The 13,019-nt window shown below is 37.0% G+C and overlaps 1 protein-coding gene across 1 annotated transcript in view; it reads left to right on the forward strand.

Annotated features, from left to right (window-relative positions):
- The window catches only part of LOC140755174 (photoreceptor-specific nuclear receptor), a 41,729-nt gene extending 29,202 nt beyond the window's left edge, over positions 1-12,527 (forward strand). Inside the window, exons 5-11 of the mRNA XM_073090385.1 lie at positions 842-956; positions 8,428-8,585; positions 8,906-8,996; positions 9,510-9,618; positions 10,105-10,219; positions 10,692-10,811; positions 12,273-12,527. Coding sequence (XP_072946486.1) covers positions 842-956; positions 8,428-8,585; positions 8,906-8,996; positions 9,510-9,618; positions 10,105-10,219; positions 10,692-10,811; positions 12,273-12,511 — 947 coding nt within the window. The 3' untranslated portion in view covers positions 12,512-12,527. The remainder of the gene's footprint in view (positions 1-841; positions 957-8,427; positions 8,586-8,905; positions 8,997-9,509; positions 9,619-10,104; positions 10,220-10,691; positions 10,812-12,272) is intronic.
- The last annotated feature ends 492 nt before the right edge of the window (positions 12,528-13,019 follow it).

A 13,019-nucleotide genomic window follows, 5' to 3' on the forward strand; every position in this document is an offset into this window, starting at 1 on the left:
TGTCGGTGCAAAATTGAGCCCTTTGTTCAGTACATTTAAGGCGGCGGTAGATAGTTCTGCGTTTGACAAATTAATAACATTTTTAGAAATATCAACTTTTCCGAGGGTATTACGATCTTGTTGTTTTTGAAGTACCTCCAACTTGTGATTATGTTTTTGTTGACATAATTCTGCGGTACGTTTAGATTGTAGAAAAGTGATACGATCAATCAGGTCGAACACATCCTTGTCAAACACTGCACTGCAATCCTGATGTATACGGAACAACTCACACTGAATACGGTCCAACATAAAACGATTATTTCGGATTTGTTTCCGTAACAGTTTCTCACTCGCGGTACGTAGAATGGACTCGGAGCCTCGTATATCGTTGCGCGGCCTAATTCTAACACATTTCGGTATAACATTTAAGTCCCGACACTTTGTTAAGAACGTTATTGACGCACAGGTAACTTCACGTTTTTTCCGAGTACGTTCAAGATCTCGTATTTTATTTACACATTCCGGCCCGTACCGGTTTGCAATATATGATTTTAGACTAAAATTATCGCGGAATTGAGACATTTTATTATGTAACGGGTACTCACGATATGCGTTTTTTATAGCGTTATATAGTGTCATAAAAGTTGTGCAGTATATAAAATATACATAAAGTAAAAAGAAAAACACACTTCACATACTACTACTAAAAAAAAAAGTTACAATCCTTTGACAGTCCTCCTTCTTCAGACTCACAGTTCATACTACTCGACATAGGCTCATTTAAATAGTAGTAGTTACTTATTTTTGTAAACATATAACTTTTTTTTTGCGTTGAAAGTAATAATAGTCTTCTCCACAGCGGTGCAGAACGAACGACAGCCGCGGAACACCGCCACCATCCGACCCGAAGCGCTCAGAGACATGGATCAGGAGCGAGCGCTGAGAGAAGCTGCAGTTGCTGTTGGTGTTTTTGGGTGAGTTGTTGAATGCTGATATTTATTTTCATCCTATATTGTTGGATATATAAATATATGATGGGTTAGGTTAGGTTAGGTTAGATTAATAAGTGGAAAAGGCCTTTTGCATGTTTCGGGGACAAAAGGGTAGAATCTCGGTCCCTGAAATCAAAGCTACAAATCTGGCTTAACCGCGAAAATTTGTTGAGTATCTTCTTAAAGCACAAAATCTGCTGTGATTGTTCCTTTTCGGCGCTACTGTAGTCAAGTCTAAATGTATACTACGACTTATTGATAAACGCAACTACAAAGATTAAACGAGTATGAAATAGAAAAATTAACTTACATAAAATTGTAAAAAAAATCAGCATTTATTTTTTTATATTTTGTCAGTTACACTATTTTGATTCTAGATGTCTGCACGTTTCTACCATACAATTCATATATTGCTTTGCGATCAGAAAATAGCAGAGCGCATAAGGAAATTGTGGTCCATTCGGATTTTGCTTAACTTGGAATATTCTGCTATAGAGCTAGAAGACGATATCAAAGAGATTCAACGTTATTGATTTTATGAGCAATTTTTAGCAAGCAATGGTGATTCTTAAACCGAAATTGCCATAGTTAAAAGACAATATAAATATTTAGTAATGAGCGTCATAAACATCATATCTACCTATCAATAATGAATAATAGATTTAGGTTTTCTCTCTCCTTTCATAACATTTTATTTCTTTCATTTACAACTTGTTGCTTCTAATTTAAAAATATAGTTCAAAAAACTAAAAACACGCTTTTATGATAAAATCAACTAAAAAGTAGAAAATAATTTTCAATTTAGGAATCAATTAAGGAACAGTAAATTGTATAATTGTGAAAAAAGCTCCACTTATCAATTTTCGAAAATCACCCCACACTTTTTCCACAATTATACAATTTACTGTTCCTTAATTGATTCTATTTTTTAGTTGATTTTCTAATTTTTAGTTGATTTTATCATAAAAGCGTGTTTTTAGTTTTTTTAACTATATTTATTTTATTAATTTTTAGAATTTGTTGTTATAGCGACCATCATTATGCATCGTCTGTAAAAAAATCAAGTGTCTATCTATTACGGTTTAAGAGATAAAGCCCTGTGACTCACGAACAGACAGCGGAGGGTTTCGTTTTATCCTTTGAGTACGGAATCCTAAAAATCATTCTACAAGATGGCATTATAGATATGTTTCAGTACATTTGAGTTATAGGTAAATAACATTATTATTTTTCAAAACTAAAAATCAATCTAGTAACTAAGGCGCTTTCTCTCGCCTCGAAAATCGTTAATCCTGAGGATGTTGATAAGGACAATGGTACAAAATTATTAAAATCGTGTATTGTCATCGGTTTTTGATAATTTTTCAAAATTTTGAATTAAACTGAAAGTTCAAAGTGGATAGAAATCGGTTTCAAAGATTCCGTTTCTGTTACGTACATACATACAGCCCAAGCTAATAAAAGCGTGTTAAAAAGTACTTAAAGCTAAGATGGTACAACTATTTATGTGTAGTTCAACAACGGTGATGGTGTGGTGGACACCATATCTAAATTAAATTATAACACAGTACGACTTCTATCTTTATACGACGGTGAAACGGCCACCTATAATCAGGTGGCCTGCGTGCTCGTTTGCTATGTCAATATCATAAAAATCAGCCAAGTGTGAGTCGAACTTGCACTTGGGGGGTTCCCTACCGAAATTTCATTGGTTTTTATTTTTAGTATTTGTTATCATAGCCGTGAATGCACTGTGAAATTATCAACGGTGTATCTACGGTTCAATAGATAAAGAGAAATACATCGAAAAATAGCGGTTTCCTGTATGGCGGACCCATTTGTATTAAACATTTTATTATTTTTAGTATTCGGTGTTACATTGGTCTCCGATATACATTTATAAACTGTAAAAAATGTAAATCTAAATATATATAACTCAAAGGTGACTGACTGACATAGTGATCTATCAACGAAATTTGGCATGCAGATCGATGTTATGACGTAGGCATCCGCTAAGAAAGGATTTTGATCAATCTACCCCCAAGGGGATAAAATAGGGGTTGAATGTTTGTATAAATCTTCTTAGTTAATAACATTACTTCTTAACGCGAGCGAAGCCGCGGGCAAAAGCTCGTTTAGTTATATTACGGTTCGAGAGATAGAGTCCTGTGGCATACGCACAGACAGACAGCTTAGGCTTAAGAATAGGGTTCCGTTTTTTCCCTTTGAGTACGGAACCCTAAAAAAAGCAGAGCAGAGCCTAGTCTTACACTCGACCGAGCCTAGTACATAAACGTCAGTGGACGCACTGAGCCATTCCAACCTTTGACGAGTGGGGCGTGATCCCGCGGTGCCGTGACCAAAGAGTAAATCATGGTCGTGATACCTTGGCTATCTAGCAGGTTGAATAAAATGTACTTTTGATAACTAACTTACGATTACGGCAAAGTACGTCGGATAAGTCGAAGTGAAATGTTTCAACTACCACTTACTGGTCTGTTGGTAGGTAATCATAATCAAATTAGAATCCGATCTGAAGTCAATCTCAGATGTACTGTTACTCTTTTGTGGACTAAGTTGGATTAAGGATTTTGGAAACAAATGTTTAGAATAGAGAACTTAATGTTTTTAATATACGAAATCGTCCTAAATTTCTCTTCAAAATTAGCTTGATATCGCTCGCCAATCATTTTGAAAATATGTTATGCAATCTTGCGAATCTAGCAATGTAATTGATACTCTATTCCTTACATAGGCCAGCTTAACTGCCTTTAGAAGTACGGAAATGAGCTTGAAAAGTCATCAACCTATTATTGTCCCACTGCTGAGTACAGGTATCCTCTCAGAACGAAAAGAATTAGGCCGTAGTCCAACTCCATTATACCTCTGTGCCATCGTGTATACATATAGAAATACGTACAAATGAAACATTTTATGCCCCTGATACATATGAATAAACCTAACGTCTAAATATAAAACCGAAGCAAAGAGAAGCAAAGTGAAGCATTAGTTCCTCGTCAGCGCCTCGTCTCCCAAACGCTTTGTTTCTTTGTGGAGATGAATCTGGTCGACTGTTTACTTTGTGTTTTACTTTCTTTGTATATTATTTGTTATCCTCATACGAGGTACAATTATAATATTTATTATAAAAGGTTAAAATTTTGATGTAGATAGTAAATGTATCTCACATTTGTTGAAGTTCCAAGATTTTGAAGGTGGTAGAACCCGTTGTGGTTCGACTCCGGCGGCACCACCGCCACACCTATTTCTACCTAATAACAGCAGTGTTAGGCGCTCCTGTGTTCCGGTTTGAAGGGTGTGGTAAGGGAGACAGACTTTTCCGAGGCGTTCCAGCTTAGTCCTCAGGGGTAGCGGCGTATCTGTGGCCGACCTCAGGTAGGAATATCTAATCCTATCTGGGGTTGATTACAGATGTCCATGGGCGGTAGTAGCCACATCAGGTGGACTGCATGCTCGTCTGCTACTCTTATATTATAAAAAAAAAATCTTGACTATGTACAAACTTTAACAACGTCTTAGGCTTAGGGTATATTAGAAAATAATATTATATACTTTAACGGTGAAGCGAAACATCGTAAGGAAACCTGCGTACTTGAGAGATCTTAAAAAAGTTCTCGAAAGTATGTCAAGTCTACCAATTCGCACTTGGCCAACGCGGTAGACTATGGCCTAATCCTTCTTACTCTGAGAGGAGACCCGAGCCCAGCCGGGCAGTGATGGGTTGATGATGATGACAATCTTATTCTTTTAGAAAAGCAGTATAATTTCTACCACCTATTGATTCATAAAGTACTTTACGTACGTCTACCAGCGCATAGTGATGATTCAGTGAGCAACCTATGATAGCATTGATTATAGTCTTAATATAGCTATTCATGAGCCTACGCGGCTAGATGAAACAGAAATAACAATCTATTTTGGTTTAATATTTATATTTAAAGACCACTGTAGCCAGTAGGCTGAAGGCTGTCCGGTCTGGTAGGCATACTGAGTCTTGACGTCATTCGTTTCTATACTGTTTGTAGTGTGTGCGTCTTAGAACAAGAACTAGAAACATATCTATTAACAACATTGAGTATTGAGAATTTTCAATTACATTTATGAACACTATTTAAATTGTACCTAGGTATATTGAAATATGAGTAAATGAATGTATTTAGTATATTTGATAGATGTATGTATTTCGTATAAAGAGCTTAGGCCAATTTTATGGCCTAAACTACATACTGATATGTAGGTACATCAAAATAACCACAGACCTATAACTAAGTAGAGGACACATGTACCATTACCTCTGAGGACTAAGCTGTAATGCCTCGGAAAACTATGTCACCCATACACTTCAAAGTGGACACAGCAGCGCCTAACACTGTTGTTTTTAGCAGAAATAGTTGTGGCGGAGTCGAACCACAGAGAAATTGACCACCTCAATGGTTCATCATCAACCCATTACTGTCCCACTGCTGGGCACGGGTCTCCTCTTATAATGAGAAGGTTTAGGCCATAGTCCACTGCGCTAGCCAAGTGCGTATTGGTAGGCTTCACATACCTTCGAGATTTTTTTTATCTCTCAGGTATGCAGGTTTCCTCACGATGTTTTCCTTCACCGTTTACAAAGTGATAATTGATTTCTAATATGCACATAACTTTGAAAAATCAGAGTTGCGTGCTTGGGATTTGAACCTCGGACCCCTCGATCGAGATGCCGAGTTTTTTAACCACTAGGCTATCACTTCCTTAACCTCAATAGTTCACATTATACAAAACCGATCCCGTCAGTCTATTTCGTCAGTTACTCCGATTGTTTTTCCAGACACCCTGAGACCGATAAAATTCGTATCGGGTCCTCAACAAATATTGCATTAGCATACCCCATACATGATTTACGGCTACATCGGACCGCACTCCCCATGATTACTACATTTGACTGCCAAATGTGATACACGTACAGTTATGTACCATTTGAATATGAAAAGATGAAGGATAGTTTGAGGGTGGATCAGGACTGTATAAGTTTTGTGCGGTTTCTTTTGCATTAAAGTAATTGTGTTTTTGTTCGAATGCTCTTATCTCTTTCTCTATATTAGGATGTTTAAGGCGGATAAGGCGAGGTAAATATTCGTTAGAAACGCTGATTAATGCTGGTAAAATCTGAGGTGTATGCCTGGGATTCGAACACCGGAGTTTAGGATTGGAGGTTGAATTATCTTTCATGATCTCTTCCCTGCTGGGTTCAGGTTTGCGATATCGTATTGGTGGAGAAATTTTTAATAATTTACAGCATCAATAGAATTTACTGATTATATTAACTCGATTTAATTGATCTCTACATATATAATTCTTTTTGCACATCTATGGAACTATCTTTGGAAGGTTTGAAGGAAAAAAAATGTGAGCCGTCACGGGACGCCTGGCAGATGTGAAACATCGACATTATTTTGTAAAAGTAATATGCAGAAAAGAACATATTGTGATAGGAACTAAATATGTCATAATGATAAAATAAAATATTACTTTTTTTCCAGATAACGATGACTATTTATTGAATTCGATTGCGCATGGCGACGCGTCGCCACACCGTACACACTACTGCATATAGACTGTATATATATACCATCGTATAGCGTGGCGACGCCACGGCATGCGTCGCCACGCCAGAAATCGGTTTTACGTGCGGCTATAGATGTTTCACATCTAAAAGCTCTATTTTGTACATAGAAATACCCAAATAGCTTCCTAATTAAGAACCTGAAAGTATTGTGTTCTTAGTTCCACACTAACAACCTTCCCTGCGTCGTCGTATCATGTAAAGGGAATCAAAGGTACTTAGGCACACAAACAACCAGACTTAGACGAAAACTTAAAATTGACACCTAATAGAATCGAACTCAAAACTTTTCGCTTGTCAGACCGATATGGTAACCTCTTCGCTAGAACCCTACAAGTTCCATATAAGTCTATATAAAATCATCAGACATGCAGACAGAGTTAATGAGCGTGGGTTCAATGAACCGAGACAACCTTTGATCACCTCGTTGACGTCACATCAAACCTCTCCCAGTCACTTTTGAAGACTAGAATAGATATATCAAGTCACTTTTGTACACTAGAATAGGTTTAGCTATATTTATTGCTGTTAATTTTAGAACAGTCTGAGATGACCACGTAGGAGTAATTAAATCTTCAAAATAATGTCCATTTTCCTGACGAATTTAGGTATCTTATTGAGTCTGCACAAGCGTCTAGAAATAAAAAAGATTAACGTGTATTTGTTTTGTTGTATCCGAAAAATCAATTAAAACTGAAAACTATGGCTATCAGTAAATAAATTCCTTTTCAAAGACTTGGTCTAGAAGATTGTCCAAACTTGTTTGAGTTATAGTGTCGTTTCTAAGATAGTTGATTAACTATATCAGGCGTTATTTTGCGGAAATCCATGTTATTAAGTTATCTCTGAGAAAAAATCCTTATAACTTCTTTCAAGAACTCCTAAATTCTGACAAAAATAACTTTTCAAAACATAATTCCAACGGAAGTATGAAAATGTTTCATGATTTCTTATCGATAAAGACACAAGTTTTTTTATCCAATGAAAACATGACTATGTAGTGACTTATTAAGCCAATAAAAATAAAACTAACTTAGTGAAAGCCACACTTAAACAAAGTCGACATGACACTTCAAGGTATCCACCATCTTAGCTATTCTTCTGCATTAAAACTCATGCCTTTTAGTTTAAAGAACTACACCTCATCAGATATGATGTCAATAAACTAAAAAAAACTATCTACTCTATTCCACAAAAAGGTTGTGTCTAAGAGTACTTTGACATGACGCCAGTGAGCTGATCAAAGGTTGGCTCGATTCACTGAACATGAACCGCTCAGCCCATTAGTTCGGTCTGCTCGCTCACCGTCTAATGACACAGGACTTTTAGTCTATGAAAATCTTCATATTACTTATACCACTTGTGTTTCGTTTCTCAGAGGTAGCCGACTGTCAGAGTTAGCTTTTTTTACATTTAAGTTACGAATATACCAGAAACACTTAAAAGAGTAATTTCAAAATTGAGAAAGCATATGCTTAGAAGTTATTTGAGCTATAAAATTTTCGACATTAAATTACAATGTGACAAGTTTTCTTAGGTTACCATGCAATGAATTTGCCATGGATGTCATATAGTATAGTTACGCCATTACCTAAAAGTGGTCAGATTCAAAGCTATGTAATATTTTATCATTTACTACCAACTACTTACTTGTTTCTCTTTTCTTTTTCATGCATAGGTTGTCTGGAAGAGATCGCTACTTAGCGATAAGACCGCCTATTGCATACTGTTTGACCTGAGTATGTATATTGCTTATCGTAAAATTCAACTGGAGGTGTGCAATAAAGAGTGTTCTATCTATCTATCTATCAATATCTGTTGCAGACCACCAGTCTCGCTAGCAATGGCGTTGTCTCCAGCTCGGTACCCCCTGCTGTCTCCACACTACGCCCCGCTGCCTCCCCCTCAACCAGCTCAGCTGCCGCAGCCGGACTCCTCACACGATAATAACGAAGAAGGGAACACACACTCCGATAGTGATGGTGAGTTTACTTCTAAGAATAGATGCATGCCAGTATTGTTGAATGTTGTAAATTGATTTAAAATTAATAAAATAGATTTAGTTTGTAAGAAGTAAGTAATTTGCACGCGGCAATGGTGAAATAAGAGGATTTTTGTACCTATATGACATATTGTCAACATAGATATGTGCTTTATTTGGCAAAATACGATTGATTGATTGATTTACGCTCACACCATATGATACGTGTAAAAATGATTCGATAAACAGATAGCGCTTTATATTATCTTAAACTTTTTTTTTCTATTGCATATTTATAAGAAACCCATTATCTATTTTCAGATGACAGCATCGACGTAACAAATGAAGAGGATTCTACTTCGTATTCTCCACCCGCTATTCCCAGCTATCCCCAGAACTGTGCACCTTACCGGTACGTTTAATTTTAGTAATTTTAGGTAATATTTTTATTTAAAGATTATTTTCTGATTTCATTATTATATTGTGAGTAACTGACACCTTCAAATTCCATATACTGATCTTGCTTAGGTAATTTTAGCAAAAAAACTTCTTTAAAAGTTATTTTTTTTGGTTTCATATTGTAAATAATTGACATCTTCAAATTTTATATATTGATCTTGCTTCACGTCATATCACGATTACAAGATTTGTTGCTATTGGTAAATTTCAGGAGTTTAAGTTTAAGTTATGACGCCTTATATAAATCTGTTCATCTCTTCAAAACGTGATTAAATTATGACAAGTATATTTATACAATAAAAGCAGAAACTTAACATTAGACACCGGAATTAACTTCAGGTATAATCAGAGTTAGATCCAAGATACGTTGCTGCTTTTGAAGACGAAGACCAAGTCAAAACTCGATTTTTGGTTTTATGTTGAAATTGGTCATGAGGCCAAAGTTCTAATAATAAATATTGTTTAGACCTCTCGGCGTGGAGAGTTCAGCGGAGACGGCAGCTCGCTTGCTGTTCATGGCTGTGAAATGGGCCAAGAACCTGCCTTCTTTCGCCAGCCTCGCATTTAGAGATCAGGTTGGTATATTATTTAATAAATTTAGATATCAAACAATGATGCTCTTCCCTTGAAGATATCATTGAGTTCAACCTGCGTGGCTACTTGAAGATTAAGTTGAAATGCCTTCCAATCGCAGCAATACATATTAGCGGTAAGTATAAGCAGTGATATCCTAGTGGTTAAGAAACACGGCCTCTTGAGAAATCGAGGGGTCCGAGGTTTAAATTCCAGGCACGCATCTCTGATATTTTTTTAATTTATGTGCGTATTAGAAATTAATTACTTGCTTAAACATCACGAGGAAACTTGCATACCTGAGAAATCTTAATATGGTTGAAATATGTGTGACGGAGGTACCTGCGCAGTTGAACCACAAATTGTTCTACCATCTTTAAATAAAACTTAATAATTTTAATTAGCACTACCTCTAAAATTATTTACTATTCATTTATTATTACCTCTAAAATCAAATTATTTTAATAAAAAATAATATAAATTTCCAGGTGATTCTCATAGAAGAAGCTTGGTCGGAGCTATTTCTATTAAACGCTATCCAGTGGTGTTTGCCGCTAGATGCCGCCTGCGTCGCTTTGTTTGGCAGCGAACAAACTGATCAAGGTACAAACTTAAAAAATAAATCGAAATAATATTTTCAGTTTTGTAGGTTTGACAAGTATAATCAGAATTGATTACTTTGCACATAAATTAGATCGCTTGATATATGACATGATATTGTCACGGGAAAGGTTAAAATCTAACACAGGTGAGGTCGCGTTCCGATTTGGTAGTTTAAGAAAAAATCTTGTAACTAACAATTTGTAAGTGCCACCGAAGGCCTATACAAAATAAATATATTCCATTTCATTTCATTTTACTCAAAAGCGCCTGTTATATGATGATACGATAACGATACGACACATGACGACAAGACGAAACGATATAACGCTGTATCACGACATTAATGACACGACCTTTACGACACGACTCATACGGACTCATACCACACGACTCAACGAAACACTCACGACACGACCACGACATTAACGACACGACCTTTACGACACGACTGATAATTTACTGTAATTCCCAGAGAGTGGCGCTCCTTCGGCGACACTCCGACGACTCCGGGAAGTGCTGGGTCGTTACCGCGCAGTACTAGTGGACCCTGCTGAGTTTGCCTGTATGAAGGCCATCGTGCTCTTCAAATCCGGTTAGTTGCAACACTATTTCACATTGAAGTAGCAGATTCCACTTGTGGTTTCTGGTGCATCTGTTATGAGAAGCAGTGATCATCTGTGATCATGTGACATCATGTGTATTTCACATAGAACAGGTTTAAAACCACACACATACATTGCCACTCTTGAAGATGAAGGTTGCCGGATGTGTTTGAAGCTGTGGTTTGAAGGTGGTAGAACCCTTTGACCCCGACTCCGGCGGCACAACCGCCCCACCTATATCGGCATCATAACAACAGTGCTAAGCGGTACTGTGTTCTGGTTTGAAGGGTGTTGTTGACATACTTTTCCGAGGCGTTCCAGCTTAGTCCTCAAGGGTAGCGGCGCATCTATGGTCAATCTCAGGTAGGAATGTAATCTTATCTGGGGTTGTTTACAGATGTCCATGGGCGGCAGTAGACACTTACCATAAGGTGGACTGCATGGTCGTCTGCTTCTTCTATAGTATAAAAATTGCGTTGTCAATCTTGAAGTCGAAGATCGCCGCATATATAAGTCAGTTAGCATCCACAGCATTCGACTGAAACCCAGATTTAATGCCGTTTGAATATTTTTTGTCTTATTAGTTTTATTTTATCCTTCTGGTAGGCAGGAATCTTTATATAGAAATCTGGGGGCATACGCTATCACGCGAAACGCATGTTTAGGCACTAGAGATCACGACATCTGTACGTTATCAAAAAAATATTAACAGTTTTACTGAAATTATTGAGATATAATTTAAATACTTGGAACAACAACATATTTTTATATTTATTTAATATAGAACTAGCAGATTAGCATGCATTCCATTTGATGTAAAATAGCTACAGCCGCTCATGGACATCTACAATTAATCTAGACAAGACCAAGTTCCCCATCTGAGGATCTCTATCTCTGAGGACTAAGTGTGAATATCTCGGAAAAGTATGTGTTATTGAACCAGAATACAGTAGCGTTTAACGCTGTTGTTATTGGGCAGAAATAGGTGAGGCGATGGTGACGTCTTTACAAAATCTACAAAATAGATCAAAAAAATGAATTACGATATCTTATATCTTTGCGACGCTAACGATAACTTTCTATAAAGTTAACTGAGGTTGGGTTTCATCACGTAACTTTAACATTTACAGAAGCCTAACCAACCGTCAAATTTATGGTTAAAAAACAATTAGTTGCACCATTTTAGTTGAGGTTGAAATTACGTCATAATTATACTTAACTTTAACCGTTCGAATTCGATCGGTTAAAGTTACTGTATCTGTATCTGTCAATGTCGACTAAAAATTGCAGTGACAGCGACACAAATGACGTTAATGACAAATCAATTGATGCGACACAGATATTTTACATTCCATTGCTACCATCAAAGTTATTGTTAGATTTAACTTTAACGCAAACTTTAAACGGGCTTTCGATGCAACCATATTTAAAACAAAAGTTCCCACCCACAGAAACCCGCGGCCTGAAAGACCCCTTACAAATCGAGAACCTCCAAGACCAGGCGCAAGTGATGCTGATGACGCACGCGCGCACGGCGCACGGCGCCGCGCCGGCGCGCTTCGGCCGCCTGCTGCTGCTGCTGCCGCTGCTGCGCGCCGTGCCGCCGCAACACCTCGAGCGGGAGTTCTTCGCCAAGACCATCGGACACACGCCCATGGAGAAGGTGCTGGCTGACATGTACAAGAACTGATCTGGTTTGAAGGACCAGAATAATTGTGTCGTCAAACTAAAATGTGCTTGATTTGTTCTGTATATTGATGTTGAAATAAAAGTTCTAAATGTACTGTAAACATCATAATTGTCTCCTAAAGCAACTTTTGAAAATATGATGAAGACATCATATCATAAGGACCAAAATTCATGGTCAGGTCAAAAATTAGACTGTGTTAACTTTGCGACGAAAATTCAAAATATCAGCTACTACTTATAAATACATAATAATCCGCCATGTTCGAAATCTAATTCGGATTTACAAAACTAGTTCGGTTAAGGTATAAGGTTATTTACAAGAACTAGTCCGATTCTAAGTATCGAAATTAGCACCAGTATCAAAAGAAAATGAAACGAGTTTTGCAGATTCAGTGACGTAAATTAGTACAGAAAAAATATTTTGATTATAAATGTGCTACAAAGACCAAAATTGTCCTGAATTGAGGTGTCTAAATATTAGCTCGAATAACCAAAATTCGTGTTTAGAT

The sequence above is a fragment of the Epargyreus clarus genome, unplaced genomic scaffold (assembly GCF_041222505.1).
Source record: "Epargyreus clarus isolate Ecla_fem2 unplaced genomic scaffold, WU_Ecla_fem_2.2 ptg000032l, whole genome shotgun sequence".
Classification (NCBI taxonomy): Eukaryota; Metazoa; Arthropoda; class Insecta; order Lepidoptera; family Hesperiidae; genus Epargyreus; species Epargyreus clarus.